The 20669-nt window shown below is 41.1% G+C and overlaps 1 protein-coding gene across 3 annotated transcripts in view; it reads right to left on the reverse strand.

Moving 5' to 3' along the window:
- The window catches only part of MAGI2 (membrane associated guanylate kinase, WW and PDZ domain containing 2), a 1349206-nt gene that overhangs the window by 100906 nt on the left and 1227631 nt on the right, over nucleotides 1-20669 (reverse strand). For all 3 annotated transcript variants that reach the window (XM_068550445.1, XM_068550444.1, XM_068550443.1), the window contains 4 exons: nucleotides 13464-13649; nucleotides 11396-11570; nucleotides 6584-6779; nucleotides 5993-6136 (listed from right to left, as the gene is read on the reverse strand). In XM_068550445.1, coding sequence (XP_068406546.1) covers nucleotides 5993-6136; nucleotides 6584-6779; nucleotides 11396-11570; nucleotides 13464-13649 — 701 coding nt within the window. The remainder of the gene's footprint in view (nucleotides 1-5992; nucleotides 6137-6583; nucleotides 6780-11395; nucleotides 11571-13463; nucleotides 13650-20669) is intronic.

Genomic DNA, 20669 nt, shown 5'->3' on the forward strand with positions numbered 1-20669 from the left:
TTTTTATTTAAGCACTTTTAGAACTACTATCCCTTCCCTCCAGAAGTCTCCTGATTTCTTAGGAAGCTTCACCAGTAAATTACTTCATATGTTCATTATTCTTTGCCTGTGTTTTCTATTTATTCTCAGTTTTTAATTAGATTATGTCCCTAAGAGTGTTGTGGCAGAGATTTATTCATCAGTTATGAAAATTTTATCCCCCTCAACTTTATTAGACTATTTTACAAACTTAAAAAGTCTTCTTTTTAAAACAGATCCATTACTATTTTCTAATACTTTCTTACACTTTTCCTTGAAATCTGAATGTCATTTGTGTTTCTCTTCTGATATTAGCCTTCTTGAATGACTGAGGAAAAGCAATCAGACAAGACGATCATCTTTCTATTTCCCATTCCCCTTATTTTCTACATTTACAGATTGTGTTTTGTTTTGTCTCTTTAACGTTTATTACATAGTATTAGTTGATGTTGAAACACTAGCTATTAATTAAAGTCAAAACTTGCTACTCTACTTTTTTTTATGAAGTGAATATTTCATGTAATTATGTTTCACACTGTTTTTCTTGGTGTTTAGTCTAATTGCACTATTCTATTCAAGTTCTATTTCATGACATGTCATAATATCTAAGTCCCTCTCTCAATATCATAAGTCACTCACAAATTAATACCTCACTTCTTTGTCTTAATAAGAAAAATCAGGGCTTCCCTAGTGGCGCAGTGGTTAAGAATCCGCCTGCCAATGCAGGAGACACGGGTTCGAGCCCTGGTCCGGGAAGATCCCACATGCAGCGGAGCAACTAAGCCCGTGTGCCACAACTACTGAGCCCACGTGCCACAACTACTGAAGCCTGCACGCCTAGAGCCCGTGCTCCACAACAAGAGAAGCCACGGCAATGAGAAGCCCACGCAAGGAAGAGTAGCCTCTGCTCGCCGCAACTAGAGAAAACCTGTGCACAGCAACAAAGACCCAACGCAGCCAAAGATAAATAAATAAAATGAGTAAATTTATTAAAAAAAAAAGAAAAATCAATTATACCCCCTGAAAAACTGCTCAGATCCTCCCAACAACTCTATATGGTAGATATAATTCTTCCTATTTTATAGGCACTGAGGTTCAACAAAGTGAATTGATGTTTCTAAATTTAATAAAGCAAATGCATCATGTTTGCTTATTTTGGAGGTTGAGAGCAGGGATGAGGGTTTAGAAGGGATCAAAATAGTCATATTTTTAGTAAATCTTTAAATTCATTTATTGTTACTTTTATATGTTTCTGATAAAGGAGGTTCTAGAATCTCTCTTTTAAATAAGCATTGAATTGATCTTCTGAAAAAGATTTTCTTATCCTCTCCGCTGTATCTAGACTTGGCTTGTAAATCTGACCCTCAGAAGGAGCCATTTTTTTCCCCACTACTTTCTGATTGTGGTTTGCTGTCGGTACGTTCTCATATTTCGAGGGAACCCATTGACCTTATCAGGATACCTTATCAGGATACTTGTTTCATCAAGTGGAAAGAAAGTATTTACTTAACAAAAAAATTGAGTAAACATACAATACTTTCTGAGGAGGAGGAAAAAAATAATTCATGTTCTGTGGGAGTACTTATTAATCAATTTGAAAGTCAGACAGTCTAACTTGCCAAAGATCTCTGCTAAGATTATTCTCTCTGCTGCAGGTGCCCAGAAAGACTAGAGTGAAATCATTCACCTGGGACTCACTTTTGGGATATGCCTACGTGTCCCTCACCAGATCCATAAAAGAACACCTGAGGTGGGCAGAACTTTGGTATTTCTCTTGGATGCCTAGGATATCAGTTGGATGCCAAAAGACATGCTTTAAAAATACATATCTGTGCCATCACTTCTTAGCATTCCCAATGTGAGAGGGATGTTTTTACACCTCTGTTAGCCACCTCCTCTGACATCCGATTTACCTGGTTTTCTCTGTAATCTTAGCAAAGTCTTGTACTACTAAACAGGCGCATACCATCACTGTCCTACAACCAAGACTAGCATAAAAGATCCAGGAAAAGTCTCAGATTCAGAGACCAACATCTGGTGCACTAACTCAGTATTCAAAACTAGTGCTAATTACAGCCCTAATCCACGGGCACAGTAATTCATTAACTGTTACATGAAATGACTTTTCAGAATCACCCAGCTCTTGTGTAGTGATTCTGAGTTGGGCAATTTTACTGTACTGAGTTTAAGACACCCTGCTATTGCCAGGCACTTCCTGGCTTTTCCCTTCTGTGTCTGATCATGAAAAAAGGAAAAACAAAACAAAACAAAACTATACAGTGTGTTCCAAACTTACTTGATCACAAAGTGTGTGTTTAGTTTGGGCACAGAGGCAATAATGCATTAAGACTGAAGGTGAAGGAATCGCAATTAACACGGAAAAACATGCCTGAGTGTTTTAAAGGTTGGGAAGGACCTGGTGCTAGCTTCTCTTCTTCTTGGGCTTATTTTTAATGTAACCTGTGAATGTCTAGTTCACCTACTTTTCTCAGAAGTCTTGGAACTTTATGAACCAAGCCATAATAGCCATGGAGTGAACAGCTGCCTTATAAACATCATCTGCACAGATATTTAAGATCTATACGTATCTGGGCAACAACTGTATCAAGGGGGAGTTTTATAATAAGTTCCTAATTATTTTCATTGTTAAATTCCCAAATTGGTAATCTATACGTTATCGAGTTTATGCATTAAAGTAATCAAACCATTGAGTCATGCAAATATTAATCTATCCTGGTCCTTGCTGAAATAATTTAAACACATCTGTGAATTAAAGGTTATCGCTAATTAGTAAGTACTAATGAAGGTAGAAAAGATTAGCTTGAAATGATTAAATTTGATAATAAACATGAAAACAAGATCTGAATTAGTTATGTGCTATGATCAAGAACAACTGTTGATCTTTAACTCTACAGATACAAAATATTTATCAAATTCAAACAGTAGTTGATACGTTTGTATTATCTAGTAGCACCTTTGAACTTACAGGATGAAGTAGTTTCCTTCCCTGACATGGAGTTTGTCACCCTAGACAAGTTCTCCGTTGATGCCATAAGAATCCATGAGTAACAAAAACCCAAAACAGGGCCTCCCTGGTGGCGCAGTGGTTAAGAATCCGCCTGCCAATGCAGGGGACACGGGTTCGAGCCCTGGTCCGGGAAGATCCCACATGCGGCGGAGCAACTCAGTCCGAGCGCCACAACTACTGAACCTGTGCTCTAGAGCCCGCAAGCCACAGCTATTGAAGCCTGCACGCCTAGAGTCCGTGCTCCGCAACAAGAGAAGCCACCGCGATGAGAAGCCCTCACACCTCAACGAAGAGTAGCCCCCGCTGGCCACAACTAGAGAAAGCCCCCGCGCAGCAACAAAGACCCAACACAGCCAAAAATAAATAAAGAAAATAAATAAACTTTAAAAAAAAACAAAACCAAAACATCTGAATATTAAGTATAACCCTTAAAAGCAGAAAAAAGTCATCCATTCATCCCTGCCAAGTTCCTAGCCTTATTTTAAAGATCAGAGATGAAATCAAATAGTAAAATCTGATCCACAGAATTTCTGTGACTTTCAACTGACTTGTTTTCTTTGAGAATTAAAAGCTAGAGAGATATATATATAGTAGTCCAAAATAAACACCCATCATATCTAAAACTGGCCATAATAACTCCTTTTGGACAGCTTGTACACAGAAAGAATGCGTTGCTTTGTAAAAATGACATGGAAAATGGTGAAATATTGCTTATTTCTATAATCTTTGACAAGAAGTGAAAATACCATTTTCCGAAACCCAGGTAGAGGACTCATTTTTATCACCTGCCAGAAGAAAAAGCATCTTTCCTAAAATTGAGCACCTGCCTACAGAATTCTAAATCTGTGTTTCCATGGACTTAAGGACCTGAGGTAAACCGCTGGAACAGGATGGAAAACTCCCTGGACAGGGTCTGGGGGAATGAACGAAGCCGGAGCCACACACGTCCTAACTGTGCCGTACCTACGTCATGACAGCTTCCCTTTAGCTCAGTGGTTCCCAAACTTCAGCTTGTACCAGATTCACCTGGAGGCGGATCACACAAACACAGCCTGGTGGCCTCACTCCTAGAGTTTCTGATTCAGTAGGTCTGCGACAGGGCTGGAGAATCTGCATTTCTAACACATTCCCAGGGGATGCTGATGTCGGGGACCACACTGAGAACTACTGCTCTGGCTTAAATTTTATAAGAAAGAATATTCTTTTTACGTAAGAATACTTCTATATTTAGGCTTCTATGCTTTGGGAGAACTGAATATATTGATTAGCCATTTAGACCATTTGTTATAAAATGTGGCCACCGTTTGGAACCCACACCTCTAAAATCCACTTGTGGGGTAAGGGGAGGTCCCCTCTCACAGGGCTCTGGTCATCTCACTCATGGCTTGTTTTCAGCTGCACTGCAAAGATTAATTTTGTTCCATTGAACCACTTGTGAGTTGGCTTTGCAGCATGTTAAGAAAGTGGGAACTGGGAGCCAAGAAACCATGTAGAGACCTATTCTAAAACCACGTGTAGAAGGGGTAAGAGGAGGCTGGTGCTGGATCAAGGCGGGGACTGTCATTCTCTTGAGTCAGCCTTGCCTGGGTTCAAATTCCAACTTGGATCCTTCCAAGTTGTCAAAGGATTGTAAAGGCATGGAGAAAAATAGACACATTTACACTTTCTACTTCTGCACCATGGATGATTCATTGACTCGGAAATGAGACTACAGAAATGGCAGACTGGGTGGTAGGAATAACAGTTGCATTCTACTGACAGGAGCAATCGGTTGGTGAAACTCAGCACAAGAATCTGAAGCTCTAGAACCCAAGAACCACAGCTTTTCTGTATTAACTTAAAGAGCAAGGAGGGAGGACAAGAATAATTCTAGATTTTATTTATAATAACTAACCTTTTTTATGTGCTTACTAGATGACACTTTATAGAGAAAGACTGACTAATGTTCGGTATTGTTATCAAGTTTTGTTTTGTACCTTTAGAGGAAGAATCAGTTATGCGTCAACCAGATGCCTCAAAGTAACGATTACATTAAAAATCCACCCTCAGCTTAAACTCTAATTGGAAAATTTTTGACTGCTACCATTTTTAAGGACAACATGTATCCAAGAAGCCTCATTCCCCTTTCTCCTGCTTCTTTCTGCCCAACGTCAAAGCCAAAGCCAGTCAACTCAAAAGAAGTAGTCCCAAAGAAACACAAAACCATGTGAAGAAAAAAGCATGAAACTAAAAACAAATTTCAAAAGATTCAATCTCAGATAAAAACTGAATCCTCAAACCACGCAAAAAATTATGGAGCCATGTTTCCATTTCAAGCTATTTCTTAGATTTCTTTACTTTGTTTTCTTTAGTTTGTTCTTTAGAGAAACGTATATATATATACACGTATATATATATATATATATATATAAAACACCATCTTGAGAGTTTTCAGTTAGAAGCCATAAGAAGGAAAATGAGAGATAATTCTTAAACAATGGGCAAACCTTTAGAAAACCGGATCATGAAATGGAAAGAAGGCAACACCTGCAACAAGTCAGTTTGCTTAACAGCAGGTCTCACTGCTTCTCCAACACCGCAATGAGCGTTTCTTTCAGAATTAAGCGATTCTATAAAAAGAGAACATTCTGGGCTTCCCTGGTGGCGCAGTGGTTGAGAATCTGCCTGTCAATGCAGGGGACACGGGTTCGAGCCCTGGTCTGGGAAGATCCCACATGCCGCAGAGCAACTGGGCCCGTGAGCCACAACTGCTGAGCCTGCGTGTCTGGAGCCTGTGCTCCACAACAAGAGAGGCCGCGACAGTGAGAGGCCCGTGCACCGCGATGAAGAGTGGCCCCCACTTACCGCAACTAGAGAAAGCCCTCGCACAGAAACGAAGACCCAACACAGCCAAAATAAATAAATTTATTAAAAAAAAAAAAAAAAAAAAAAAGAGAACATTCTTACCCTCATCCTTCCATTTCTTATTGCTGGCCCATCTTCTGCCAATCTCAACACGTACAAATCCATTTTGTACTCCCTTCCTCCACGAATACTGAATCCAAATCCTTTGGCTCCTTTCTCCATGTCCACAGTGAAATAATCAAAATCCTTTGGGGTTGGGGAGAAAATGGAATAAACAATTGTTTAATATCAGAGACGCTTCCACGGTCTGTCCCTCTGTTCTCCTTCTCTCTCATAGTTAACGTGTTCCAACTGACACGATATCGTGAGGAGTAATGTGATTTCACCATCTAGCAAAATGCAAGACACGATTCGAAAGGTCTGAGCAGATCGGAACACAGTTTCCTCAGTCATTAAAAGAATTGCTGGGTAGCTTGTTTACTTTGGTACTCATCCTTTAGTACTCATCTGTTTACTTGGCAAACATGTAACTATTGCATATAGGCCTGAGTGATATTATCTCTCCTTGGAATTTTCTCGTTCACTGCTGTTGAGCACCATAAATAAATGCACCAGAGTTGTGTGTGTGTGTGTGTGAATGACAGGTCTGCTGATTGGAAACATGAAATAAATGCACCGGGATCTTTGAGGTACCTGGGGCTGCCTGTAGTCTGACAGAGGGAACTGCCTGGTGTCAGGGGAGGGCTGCCTGTAGTCCAAGGGCGGGGCTTGCAGATAGTCCCCTCCTGGGGGCTGCCGGTAGTCCAGTGGGGGCTGCCTGTAGTCCGTGAACGGAGGCTGTCGGATATCTGGTTTCACATCTTGCCTTGCTTTTACTTCTGACCTGTAACTAAATGAATGGAAATGGTACTTGCTTTGGTATCTCAGCATTCTAAGGAGATTAGAATGACTTTAGGACCTCCAGGCATGTAGAGGCCACACCTCTTGGTGGTCCTTTTCATGTTCAGGATTATGAGAAGATTCAATAAATGATAAGTATTATTTTAAAATCTTTGACAAATGCCATACGGTATACTTTTCATTTGGCTCCTTAGGAAATCAAGGTAAAAGTGATGGTCACTTAGAACTTTGTGGAAAAGGACTTATGGGTAACCTTCTCTGACTTTGCTATTTAACAACTGTGCAACTGCAGCAAATCTAGGGACTCACACACTTACATCCCCAAACAACAGTCTGTCTTAATATCAGTAAACCAACTGTTTCAATTTTTATCTCTCTCTCTCTCTCTCCCTCTGACACACACACAGCATCCGTTACTTCATGAAAACATGATTGAAGTGATCTCTAAATACTCTATAAATAGCTAACTAAAGGCTGTTTTAACCTGTTAGCTTGGGGCTTTTTGAATATCTTACAGAGGTTAAAGGAGTGAAAGTAAGGTATAATCACCAACTACAAATCAAGCAGAAAGTCATTGGGTCATTGCTAAAAGTAGAAACATATTACACAGAGGTTTAAATACTAGACTATAACTCTCGGGCTTAGTATCAGATACTATCATGGTCATTAGATAGAAGGAAAGGCAAAAGTGTTTATGTCTAACACTTGTTCTTGTTTCTAGATATTATTTCTTGTTTTTAGTTATTAATAAATACAGAGACCAAAACTAATTGCTTAGTTCTGTTTTGTGAATCCAAATTGCTCTAAACTGAGGGGTTTCCAGGGCCAAAAAAGGGCTAAAGTAGCCAATACTTACCATTACGGGATCACTAATAAGATAAACTGAAAAAAATTATCACCATAATGTAGAGGCCACTTAACTCTGTAGTTCATTGCCTGTTGCCATGACAACACTCTATATAATGACCTACTTAGGGATACAGGTCGATTAGAAAAACACATTCACACACTGATAGTGTATGGCAATAGATGTGTTTATTTGGGGTTTTGAAAGGGGGTTAGAAATGCAGTTATTTTAATAACGCTTTGAGTAGTTCCCATTTGTTACTTAACTTGCAGAAGGGACACGTTCCTTTTGTGAGATGCATCATTTAGGCTTTGCTTTATACCTCAGCAAGCTGTCCACTCACCTACGGAGAGTGTGCATTCTGAGAATAGAATTATTTAAAATACGCTTTGAATAAGATGCTTAACTAGGCAAACACATTAATTAAACAAAAAGAATTGGACTGGGTGACATCTGTTGGTGTGTATCGGCTCCTTTTTAGAAATCGTGTGCTTGATGGTTTAGATGTCACATTGTTCTAAGTTATAGCACAGTCACTTTATTTTCATTATCTCTGTGGTACTGGTATGGAATATCCATTATGAGCTTCCTTTCCAATCAGATGTGTCATGAGGTAGAGCAGAAGAGGGTGAGATGTTAAGAGTCTCCCCAGAGCCTTAGAAACAGGGACAGTTAGAACTTGTAACAGCAGTCATCCAAGCCTGCCTCTGAGCATTCACATTTCCTTCAACAGTGCCACGTGCAGGATTTTATGTTGAAGAAGAATTCTTTAATAAGGAAAATATACTTAATTTTTATGAGTGTTGTTAACTTTTAAGTGAATGATACACTAGTTGGGGCAAAAGTTGTTATTCTGAATTTGTGAAATACTTTATTTTAAGGGAAAATCCGGATCATTAAAGACAAACAAACAAACAGCCTCTTGAAAGTTCCTTTACTTATGAAAGGTTCGTAGGTTGTATATCAGTATAACTCTTCATAGCTATTAATTCCACTATTAAAGAGACTTTAGAGATGATAAAACCAGATTGCTAATGGTAAATTCTATCAGAGTTTTATGGTATGAATAAGTTCCAGAATCAAAAAATGCTGCCCATGTGGTAGGGGATCTTACGGTGGGATTTTGCCTTATGTGGGCCTTTCAAGAATTGCTTCCAGCCTGCAGCATCTAGTGCACAAAGTCTATGAAAGAAGTCAATTTCCAATGCTTTCCACTAATCTTGCTATTTAAAAGAAGTAAATGATGATTGCCTTTGCTGGGAAGGTGATTTCTGCTATTTATACTTAGTTTCTGAATATATTACACAAGGGCTGTTTGTTGTTTTCAAAAAATGCTTCTCCTTGAACAGGGTTTTGCTTATGTTCATGTTAAAATTATTTTGTTTCCTGAGCACGCACCAAAAGGATGTTAAGAGACAGAGAAACGAGTAGAGGTGTGCAGAGTGTCAGGAGGAAGCCAATTCAAGAGTAAATAAGACAGGATAAAATATTCACTTCTCCTAACTCATAAGATAAAAATTTGCAAGCAGATTGTCACTTTATTTTATCCCACTTTAACATGGAAACTGGCTCAATTTGACATGTAGGTGGGCACTTCTTGTACAAACGAATTAATAGGAAATTCATACTGTGTGCTTGGCATACAAGCTGTCTTGGAGACATCTGTAGCCTGATCCAGAAAAAGGCAAAGAGTTTCTCTCTGATACCATGACCATCTTTAAATGCAGCTAGAAAAATGGTTCTGGTATCTGTAAGATTATGGAATCTCTTCATTCATTTGGAAAAGAGCCACCTACTAACAATCAAACAGCTAAGCCAGGAAGGGACCCTAGAACAGGAGTGGGCACTTTCCAGGCATTTAATATTACTGAAGCAAAAATAGCTAAGAACTCTGGGTAAATTTGTTGGTAATTCCTAAAAATTTGGATCAGGTCAATCTGTTAATCCCAGAGTCAGGAAGTATTTTATCCCACAGTCAGGCAAAACAAAAACAAAGACAAAAACAAAAACAAAAACAAAAACAAAACCATCCAAAGGCTGTTGCTTCTTTGACAGGGGCCGAGTCCCCCAGTTGTAACCAGTAGCCGATGGGGACAGGATAGTGGCCTTGCCCATTTGTCATTCTCCCCACTGAACTAGAACACACTAGGGATGAGATTATCCACCCGCAGTCCAGAAGCAAGAGTCCAATTCCAGGAAAGTTTAACTCTGGAAAGGGAAGACGCCATTGTGGCGGGGAGGTTTAATTGGCAGTGGCAGAGCCAAGAGGAAGCGTCTGAAGCGGGCTCGGGGACTGCTGGAGCACTCAGGTCCTTCCTCCTAAATCTAAAGTGAATCCCGGGGAAAGCCAGTGCAATGTGTCCAAACAGCACGTGGTGAAAGCAGACGCATCTGGGGCTTATTACTGAGGCACCCAGGACATATTCCTCTTCTGGACTGTCAAATTCTTGCCCCTGTATCATTTACCTTATGGGGCTTAGTCTTTTTTCTTCCCTGGCCTATATTAAAACCATCAACAGCTGAGGACGAGAGGTATTTATTTTTCTATGAAAGCAAATGGGAGAAATCAGAATAGAACAGGGCTTCATGGAAAGAACACTTCTGGCACAGGGCAAGTATTGGCTTTGCAACATTGTGAGTGGTAAACCTAGCAAGTTCTGGGACTCAAAAACTGGGTCTCACTTCATCTTCACCAACAGGGGAGGCAGGAGATGGGTAGCAGATGTTCAGAAAACGTTCGAATCACGGAAAGGACCAGTGAGGGTTTTGTTTTCAGAGACGTTCCCGTGGGTTGTTCTAGTTTTCTCCTTTGAAAGGGCAAAACCAACATGGGAACATGTCTTCATCTCTTTCTCTAATGGCGCAACCTAACCCAGACTCCCCGTTACACACACGTCCCAATAAGAAGAGAGTGTTGTTTGTCTATGGCAGCCTTTTATTCTGCAAGTTCACAGGGCCTGATCACATGAGTTCGTGATGTGAAATGGAAGAATCTCATTAGACCGTGGGCAGGTGGATATAAGGTAAAATGCAGTAAAAATACTAACTTACATTCATGCTCACAAATCCTTCAACGTGTCCCACCTCCACTCCGCCGCTATTCTCCGAGCCATCACGTGCATGGCTCGGTGGACACGGCGGCCACTTCTAACTTCATTCACCGGGATCAGCCTCCAGTGTGCTCTCTACGGGGCCAACTGAGAGATCTTGAAAAGCTAATCCAAGGATGTCAGCCCTCAGCTGAAAACCCGCCAATGACCTCTCACAACACGTACGATAAAGGTCAAAATCTTTAACAAACCTCTGAGACCCTTTAGGGCAGTTTCCCACCAGCCTCACTGGCTTCATCTCCAACTATGCTCCCGCCCCTCTCCCCGCACTACACTGGCCTTATTTCCCTCCTTCGTGCTTGCATACCCCCTCCTGCCAAAGGGCCTTTGCATATCATACTGTATATTGTGCATATGACGCTGTCTGGACCCTCTTTAACGTGCTCTCCAGCTAGTTAAACCCTACTCGTCTGCAATGATGCACCATTTCCTCAGGAAAGCTTCTCTTACTGTGAAGGACAGACACCTGTATTTGCTAATGAAACTACGTTTCTAACATACATACAATCTCAAAATCACACAGAGGTGCACACGGTAATTTCTACATTATGCAAATCTCTCTCCTGCCTGTGACCTGTCCTGTCCCAGACTCTCTCTCTCCCCACCTCCCTCACGACTCAGCAGCAGAAAAGCCAGAGGAGACTTTACCTGTTTTCATGTCCTTGCAGCTGAAGTGGCTGAGGGGGAGCTGGCTGGGCGACAGGACTGCTGGGGGTGGCCGGGCTGGGCTGGGCCAGAGGGCTCTGCTGGGCCAGGGGGCTGTGCTGCTGGGCCAGGGGGCTGTGCTTCTCTGAGCTGGGTGCCGAGGCTGGGCTGTTGAGCTCTGCGGTGGGAAACCAAAGAGGCAAATGCAGTCAGGCTGGCATTTGATAAAACGGCAGCAGGTGGCCAGAGTTGGCTCCTCTGCCTCCTCACATGACTCAGGGCTTTGGTTCTTCTAGTTTCTGTTAGGCTTTAAGAGAGCAGCTTAAACTTAGCAAGCTCTAAGACCGCTCCTGGAATTAGTATTCTTCCATTAATTATGAGGTTGCTGAACAAGGTTATGAACAGAATCTCTCGTCATTTTGTCAGAAGAAAAGATTACCATGAAAAACTTATTAAAACGATGAAAAATAATTCAAAGGAGTAAGCGCTAAAATATATTCTATTTGTTCCAGCATTACTTGCTGCAAGAAAGTGTTTTAGGCACTACTTTTTGGTTGTAATGAGAAGTCCTAACAGTATTCCAAAGTTTGGATAAGGAATTAACCATAAGAAAAGTAAGTGCTTTTCACAATCCTTTCTTCAGTTCCTTGTTAGTCTTATTGCCTAATAACCCTCTGTACTCCATGGTTCTCCAGAAAGAAAAAAGAACACTGGACAGAGGAAGTTCATAAGTTGTTCTCTGTTAAAACTGCTTCTTGGTCTTTCTTGTTTAGCATCAAAGTTTCAACGGAAGTTATCTCTCCATGTTGGAATAAGAGCAGGACAGACATATTTCATACTGGGAAAAGGGAGAAGCAAGTCTTTTGTGACCAATTTTGCTTAGAGTTAACTTCTGTTGAATATTTTATACATAATGTTGTCTGCAGATAACAAGTTAAAAATAATGGTCTCTTTTTTTTTTTTTTTTGGCTGGGTGACAAAAAAGAAGTGATCTATTAGCATTCGCTTATAAATCACTCTCCCCTTTCTTTGCTCTCACCCTAAATGTTAAAATTTCTTCTCCACTTGAATCAGGGTTTCTCCGCCTTGGCACTACGGACACTAGGGGCCAGATAATCCCTGCCGTGGTGGGCGGTCCTATGCTCTGTAGGATGTTTACAGAGCAGCATCCTTGTAACCTCTACCCACTAGACACCAGTAGCACCCCCGGCCCAATCATGACAACGAAAAATGTCTCCAGACACTGCCAAATGCCCCTTGGGGGGAACAAAATCACCTCCACTGAGAATCACTGTTTTATATTTAAAGTCAGGTGGCTGTTTGATGCCTGCTTGTTAGATAGTCCCCAGAGGAAAGGAGGAGACCGAGTAAACCAGAGGGGACAGAGGCGAGTGAGCCCATCCTTCTCCATGTGGGCACTGTGGTCCACTCACCAGCGAGCGCCAGAGGCTGAATTCCCAAATGTCATTAATGAGCCAGCAGCTAGTAATGAACCCACTGTGCCTGGAAATGGTGAACTGCTGGTGAATCGGTGCTCAGAGAATTCCGCGGCCCCTTGAGGCATGGCTGTGAGGTGTGATGAGCACTACTCCTCAAGCCTCAGGGGGGTGTCCTTGTACAGAGAAATTCAAAAGGCTAAGTGGGAATTTAAAATTCTTATCAGACGCAACATTTCCTAAATGAGCTCTCTTTACACCACAACTTCCTCAAGCTTTTCAAAATCGATCTGACTTTGAAGAATCCTCCAGAGCTTAACTGCTAACATCAATATTTCTTTTCCGTCAGATTGGTAACTTTATCATCTCTGTTGGATGGGCTCTGGCTTAATATAACCATAAAAACAGTACTCCCGGGACCAAAGGGAAAGACTGAATAAGCCAGTGCCTTGGGATTCACACTAGTTATCTACAACACCATATAGCTTGATCTTTGAATGAAACTGGTATTGAGTAAACAGGATATGGGTTGCAACAGAGTGTTAATGTTTGCAAAAATGGAAAGAACAACTTCTGATGTTCTGACACCCTGAGCGCAGCCAGGTGGGCTCCATGACCCCAGGGCAGGCACTCACCCTCCTGAGGAATGATGCGAAGGGTGACACTAAGACCTGCATCCTTGATGAGCTTCACGATGTCAGCGTGAGGCATGTTGATGATAGACTGGCCATTCACTGCTAAGATCCGGTCTCCCACTTTTAGTTTTGCACAGCGATCTGCGGGACTCCCATCAATGATGCGTCCAATTTTATGTGGCACAGCTACAAAAACATTCCCAACAGAAATAGGTATCAGGGGCACTACCAGAACATGTTTTACCTTCGAGTATCAGGCTCATAGGAAACAATGCAATATCAGAATTCTTCCTTTCGTCGGTGTATTTGCCTCTTGAGATTACAATCATCCCTATCAAATACAGCTCTGTGCATACTACTGACACCAGAGTTTCTAAATTCAAGTCCTTCGCAGTGATGGGCTAATTCCAAACACATGGACCATCATAATCACCCTAGGATTAAAAATACAGCTCTTTGGGTCTTATCCTAGACCTTGCAAATCAGAATGTTCATGTAGGAGGGGAGGACAATGGATTTTCAAGAAGCTCCTCAAGAGATTCTAATACACACAAAAAACTGAGAACCACAGACGTAGAACACTGTGCCCAAAGAGCTCATACTCTAGGGACAACAATACAGTTCAGAAAAATATAATAAATGCTGGGAGCTTAATATCTACCCTTTTCTGTTTTACTGAGAGGAGAAAACAAGAAAGGGAGAAAAATACTTACATGGGAATTAGCCAGCTGGTGAAGAAGTTACGACCAACTTCCTACTTATCTACTAAGCTGTAGTTTAAAGGTTGATGCAGTTTTCAACTATTACCTCTTCTTTCTGATTCAATGCAAGTGGTGCTGAGATCTTGCTAATATCTGGTAGATAATGTATTTCATCAAATCTAAGATGTCATTGATGCTAAGATATACCTTTCTTTTATGGACAACAAGAAAAATAGAAAAAAAACCCAACTCTGGCAATTAAACAACGACACTCTGACATAACATGCTAATTTTTGAAATATTAAAATATGAAAAATGTGCGTTACAATTGATGAAATATGGTATATGTCTCTTTAAAACAATGAAAATTCATTTTCTTTTTCATTATTCATTTATATATGTGGGGAGAGCCAGGTTCTTGGGGATATAGATTTTCTAGCAGGTTGACTCGTATTCAATGTCATTGTTTGAGTTCCTACCAGGTTATCTATTCCTGGGGTTGGACATCAATAGTGCACAGTGTCCCTATAAGTGCCCTCAAGAAGCTGACCATATAGAAAGCTGTTTCCTTTCCTTTTTTCCTTCAGGACAGGAGCCCCAGTGGGGAAATTGCCTGTCAATGACTTGCTGCTCTCCCTGTGGAAGTCAGGGACTGATTTCATCTGCATAAAGAGGCAAAGACGCACTCCACCATTCATTATGCTCCAGGGATGTCTGTCCCTTAAACTCTCAATCTTGTGTATGTGTTACAGTGAAAGGCAGAACATCAGCTAATGGCCATGGTAAGGAAGGACAATCAGAGAGTTAATGAACCAATACCTTGATCATATTTCTGTTGTGAAAGGTTACAGGTAGCATATGAAAATATTGGCTGAGCCTGCATCTCTGAAGTGAAACTCATCATGCTGGAAGCTCAAACACAGTTTTATTTACCACAAGCATGGATGGCTTTAATTAAGAACACCTTACTTAAAGCATACTAATGATCATCCGACAGTCTTAGGACAATATATTGCTCAAGTAGAAATGTAATAAGAACTCATTCATTCACTAATTGCATAACACGATATGGGTGTTGCAAGCTGTTTGGCCTTCACCCATAATTAGAGTGAACTTTTGTTCCTGTTTTTTGCCCCCTTTCATGTTCAAGAGTGGCCTGGAACAGTCAATAAATGATATGATCTCCCGGGTCATAATGCGTATATTGTTATCTATCCCGACCTTTGAACAACTACATGACCTCTCTGAGTTTCTGTATTTCAACAGTAAAATTAGGATAATAATATAGTTGACCTCACAGGATGGTACTGAGAAGTAAATGAGTTGTCATACATAAAGTGACTAGAACAGTGCCTGGCATTAAGAATTGCTAAGTATTAACTTTTCGTTCATTCTTTTTATTACAATTATTTTTAAGTGTTTCCAATATCACTGTTGACGTGTGTGTGTTTGTACGTAGGCACCAGCTCGAATTCTGTCTGCATGGGGTAAACCTGTAACAGCTAAAACAGCTTCATTTGGGAAACAGAGATATGTTTTGTGGAAAACACAGACACTAGATGAGGTCAAGAATCCTGTTTGCTCTTCTCAGGTTTCACTAAAAAGGTGTTGCAGGTCTCTGTAGGAAAACACCAACTTATAAGTAAGAGTTTATTATCCAAAGGGAAATCAGCATAATACAGATCTCTTCTGTATATGATGCATTATCCACCTTGAGCCTTATACACACACACACAATATTATAACTACATTAAAATAAATACAATTTGATCTTTAACAAACCACATGAGATACCTGATAGCATTATCATTGCATGTTTACAGTGGAGGAAACTGAGGCATGAAACAGTCTGAAATTTGCCCAAGGTCACATAGGCTGACCAGGGTTTAGAATCCCAGACTGTCAGATTCCACAGCCTTTGCTCTCAAGCAGAGCCCCATGCTGCCTCTCTCGCCCCCACCATCCCCTCCCTCCACTCGAGTGCTCCCTGAGTGCCCAGTGCTTTCATTTGGTGAGTGCAGGCTGCCTCTAGGGAGGGAATCGTAAATGCTTCCCCAGTGGCCCTGATTCAGGGGAGAGTGAAAGGCAGGAGCTTTGCTTCAAGTGGTTTCTTTGTGGCTGCTGTCTTTTGACAGGCAGGGCATGGGGAGAAGGGGAGGGGAGAAGAGGGCAGCGAGGAGAGGAGAGGAGAGGAGAGAACAGGGAAATTGGACAGTTCCTCAGATCCCATTTAGCAAGGACTTCACATCATAGTGTCGTTCCTTTGAAGTAATTTCTTTGGGTATTAGAAACACTCACATTTGAAATGAAATTAAAAAAATACATTTCAAAACACATGCGAATGATATATGGATGATTTGCTGTTTTGAATTATTCATGCCTCTGCTCCCCTCCATTACTGTGTATCATTTATAATTTACTGGGCATGAAACTCCTAACGTTTCAAAACAAGATTTCGTACACACACAGACACAGACACACACACACAGACACACACACACAGACACACACACACACAGACACACACACACTAAGCTATTATTTGTTAGTATCCAGGGACTGTATTAGGAACTTATTTTAACTCTTTACAGCTACAATATGGAATAGCTGTAAAAATTTAATAATCATGTTTATTTAACTGTTGAGAAAAAAAAAAGTCAAAGCCAGGATTCAAACCCACACCTGTGACTTCAAACCCCGGGTTTACTTCCTTCTTTTTTTAATATGTGGCAGGTTGAAAGCAATTTGAATTATGAGGAGTGAAGGACTGACTGGTGAGACTTAGCTTAGGAAGCATGCTGCGTGAGATTTCAAGATGAAAGTTTCATTCTAAATAGAATTATTGGCATATAGTGATAACACTTAGTTTCAAGGCCATTTTCACTTTATTAGGGTAGGTAACATAAAAACTAAAATAAATCAATAAAAACCAGATAAAAGAATGAAAACTAAAATAAATTCTATGGCAGGCCCATGGAATGATGGAGTGGCTTACATAATATCTGAATGAGTACACAATGTAGAAATGTACATCCAGTCATTGAAGTGCTTGAAATGGTTTTATTCAAATTGCTTTCTATTGGCATTTACTTTAATAAAAACAGTATTTGAAGCTCTTGGGAGCTGAAGACAGCCTCACCTTCCTTTACCAGCATTTCCCCTACATGTGTAAGTACTTCAAATGCTGGTGTACAACAAATCACTGACAAGGGGTGTGCTCAGAGAAGTTTCTCTCCGAAAACAAGACGCAGCTCCGTTTGCTCAGTCCTGAGGTCTACAGAGCTTATGACCTAAGTGCTTTCTGTGCGTTGCTAATGGAATCACAGAGCATGGAGGAGGCCCTGACCTTGGTTTCTATTATTGGGATGAATGGTACTCATTAATGCTCTGAGAATTGATGACTAAGGTAACTGCCGGAGCACGGACCCCGTAGACAGCATGCCTTCCAGACATCGTCTGTCGGGCAGCAACATAAATCAAGTCTCTGGATCAGGCTTCTTGACACAGCGTGCTTAGGATACGCAGGTATTTGGGAAAAGTTGCAATGTCACGCGGCTTTGGACATACTGACATTTGGGAAGGAGACAATGTATTACCAGTTAGAAATTTCCCTTTAATTGCAAATCACATAAGTTCTGGAAAAAGAAACCCATCTTTTTTTTTTTCTTTATTCATTTCTGGGTAAAACACTACTGTGCACTTACACTGCAAATATGTTGTATGTTTTCCTGTAGATAAATTGTCTCTTTTGGCACTGCCCAACACAGAACACTTGTTTCAGTAGGAATATTCAGACATAATCAGTTGGACCAGATGCTCTCTAAGTTAGTTCTAAAGGCCTGGATTCTTTGGGTCTTTAGCCACAACCACTACAGTAAGCAACGATCCTCCCTTTTGGCTGTTGGTTTCTCTTCTGGGACCATTTATGGTCTATTCAGGCTCCTTCAGCCATTGGTCAACCAATGAGCTCTTGTGTTCTACCTCGGGTCAGTTCCCATAAAGAAGGTGGGGGGATTTTTTTTTCTTTGGTGTTTTCTTCCTGAAGTTCTTGGTGATGGATTATTCATGAAATTTTTAGCTGCACCGCCCTGGGGGAAGGGAGTAGTGGATCTCCCTCCCACCTTTCCCCCCATGTTTCCTTGTTGTCTTATATGTATCTCATTTCAGAGAAGGAAGAGCCTGTGACTCATATTTACATGCAGTTATCTCCTTGATAACAGATCCCACAAAGTGGAGTTGTATACGGAGGAAAGCATTAGATGGGGAAAGTGAATTCTGCATCAATCATGTCAAACTTACAAGCGAGAAGTTTCTGAAGTGAACATGACAAAAATAAATGCTTCAAAGGCAATCAGTAGCACAAACTGTCATTAGCTCACAATTCCATTAATTTGTGAAGGTTAAACAACATGTCATTAGCTTAAAGAGGCAACAGAAGTTAGTTTGGGTTTAGAATCTATGACCTGGCATGAAAAGAAATTTTTTTTTTTTAATTGGGTGATTCCAGTTGGTTTTCTTAAAATACTCAGTGAAGATTATTTACTGCCTAGTTTTAAAATTGTGGGTTGGGGCAGGAGAATCAATTATTCTATCAACAACACATTGCTGAATAGCATCTTCTGAGTAACAGACACAATGCTAGGTGCAGTGGGGAAGACAATAATAAAATAAATACATGGTATTTGCCTTCAAGAAACTCCCAGTCCGGTTGCGGAGACGAGGGATAATCATACAAAATATTTAAACTAAAACACAAATGGCAAATCTGTGGTAGAGGTAACATACAATAAGAGTAGAAAGGTGGGGTAACTGTTTAGTCCCGGTGTGGACTCAGAGGGTGGTAAGAAAAAGGAAGGTCACTCTGGGGAAGAGAGAGAATAGTGCCCCTAGGCTAAGTCACAGCTCCCTTAGTGAAAAACTCACGGTGGTCAAGGGGGTGCTATCAAATCCACGGAGGGAGATGCATGGAGAGGATGCTTTGTAGACGGCGTCCCTCCAACCCATCATTATGCTTCCCTATCTGAGATCCCAGATGTGATGCCTTTGCTCAGCTCCTCTAGATATATAAGAAAAACAGAAGAGTAATTGTCACAGGGTGTTTGTGGCTAATAAATGATGATGAATCCTGATTTATTTTTGCCTTCAGAAACCCGAGTCTAGTATTTTTTAAACAAATTTATTTGTTTGTTTATTTATTTATATTTGGCTGCATCAGGACTTCGTTGCTGCGTGCAGGCTTTCTCTAGTTGCGGCGAGCGGGGGCTACTCTTCGTTGCGGCGTGCAGGCTTCTCACTGTGGTGGCTCCTCTTGTTGTGGAGCACGGGCTCTAGGTGTGCGGGCCCAGTAGTTGTGGCTCGCGGGCTCTAGAGCGCAGGCTCAGTAGTTGTGGCGCATGGGTTTAGTTGCTCCGCTGCATGTGGGATCTTCCCGGACCAGGGCTCGAACCCGTGCCCCCTGCGTTGGCAGGCGGACTCTTAACCACTGCGCCACCAGGGAAGTCTGCGAGTCTAGTATTAATCTTGCTTATTTTCCATCTCTTTCATTCCTACAAGTCCCGAATGAGAGTGTTCTATGGTGACATTTAGCTAGATGGTGTCCCTTCCTGGAGTGTGACACAGTCTCCTTTAAAAGAGATTTTCTTGGTCGTCGGGGGTGAAGATGGGGGAAAAACATGTGTTTGGTGTTTTAAAAAAATTGTGGTAAAATTAAGAAAAAGCAGACTGCATGACTTGTTTTCCTCTAGAAGTCTGTAAAATTCAGATTTCCAAAAACGAAAACGTCTTCCTTGAATTTCATAGCCAAATGAGTTGTAATCCCAAACCGAGCAGCTGGTGTTTTAAGGACTGCAGATTCCAAAAGTGCACTTTCCCCCCTCCAGCACCCATGAGTCATTCTCTTGTGGTTGAACAGTTTAGTTCCTGCAGTTGGTAACAAGCAGATGGTCAGATGGGAGAATGGAAAGAGGGCCTCACCACTGGCAATTTGGGAGGCCAGCCGAACTCATGTTTCTAAGGGCAGAAAGCACCATCTAAAAAGTTATTAACCACACAGTTGGAGAGAAAGAGACACTCATCAGCCATATCTTACTTTGTATGCTACTATTTTGCTGAAAGTGAATTGGTAATCGAAAGAAATCGCACTGCATTAGGAACTGTAATTAGCTACTACTTGACTATCCTATCCTGGAACACGAGGTTGGGTTGGCATGGTTCCTTTGTTTGGAAAGATTTGGTGGACTTGCAGACACAGGGCCACTTTCATGTGTGTGTGACCTGTGCAACCACACAGGTCTCTGCACTCAAAAGGGTCTTGTGTTGGGTTTAATAGTGTGCTGTCACCATCCTGATCTTCTTAACAATTTTTGAATAAGGACGTCACGTTTTCATTTTCCACTGGGCCCTGAAAGTTATATAATTGATCCTATGTGGCTATATCCATAATATATTTCCTCTTCATATCACTCCATTGCTTTTACTGTCTGCAATGGAAGACGTAAAGGAGAAT

Source organism: Eschrichtius robustus, chromosome 8, assembly GCF_028021215.1.
Source record: "Eschrichtius robustus isolate mEscRob2 chromosome 8, mEscRob2.pri, whole genome shotgun sequence".
NCBI classification, from domain to species: domain Eukaryota; kingdom Metazoa; phylum Chordata; class Mammalia; order Artiodactyla; family Eschrichtiidae; genus Eschrichtius; species Eschrichtius robustus.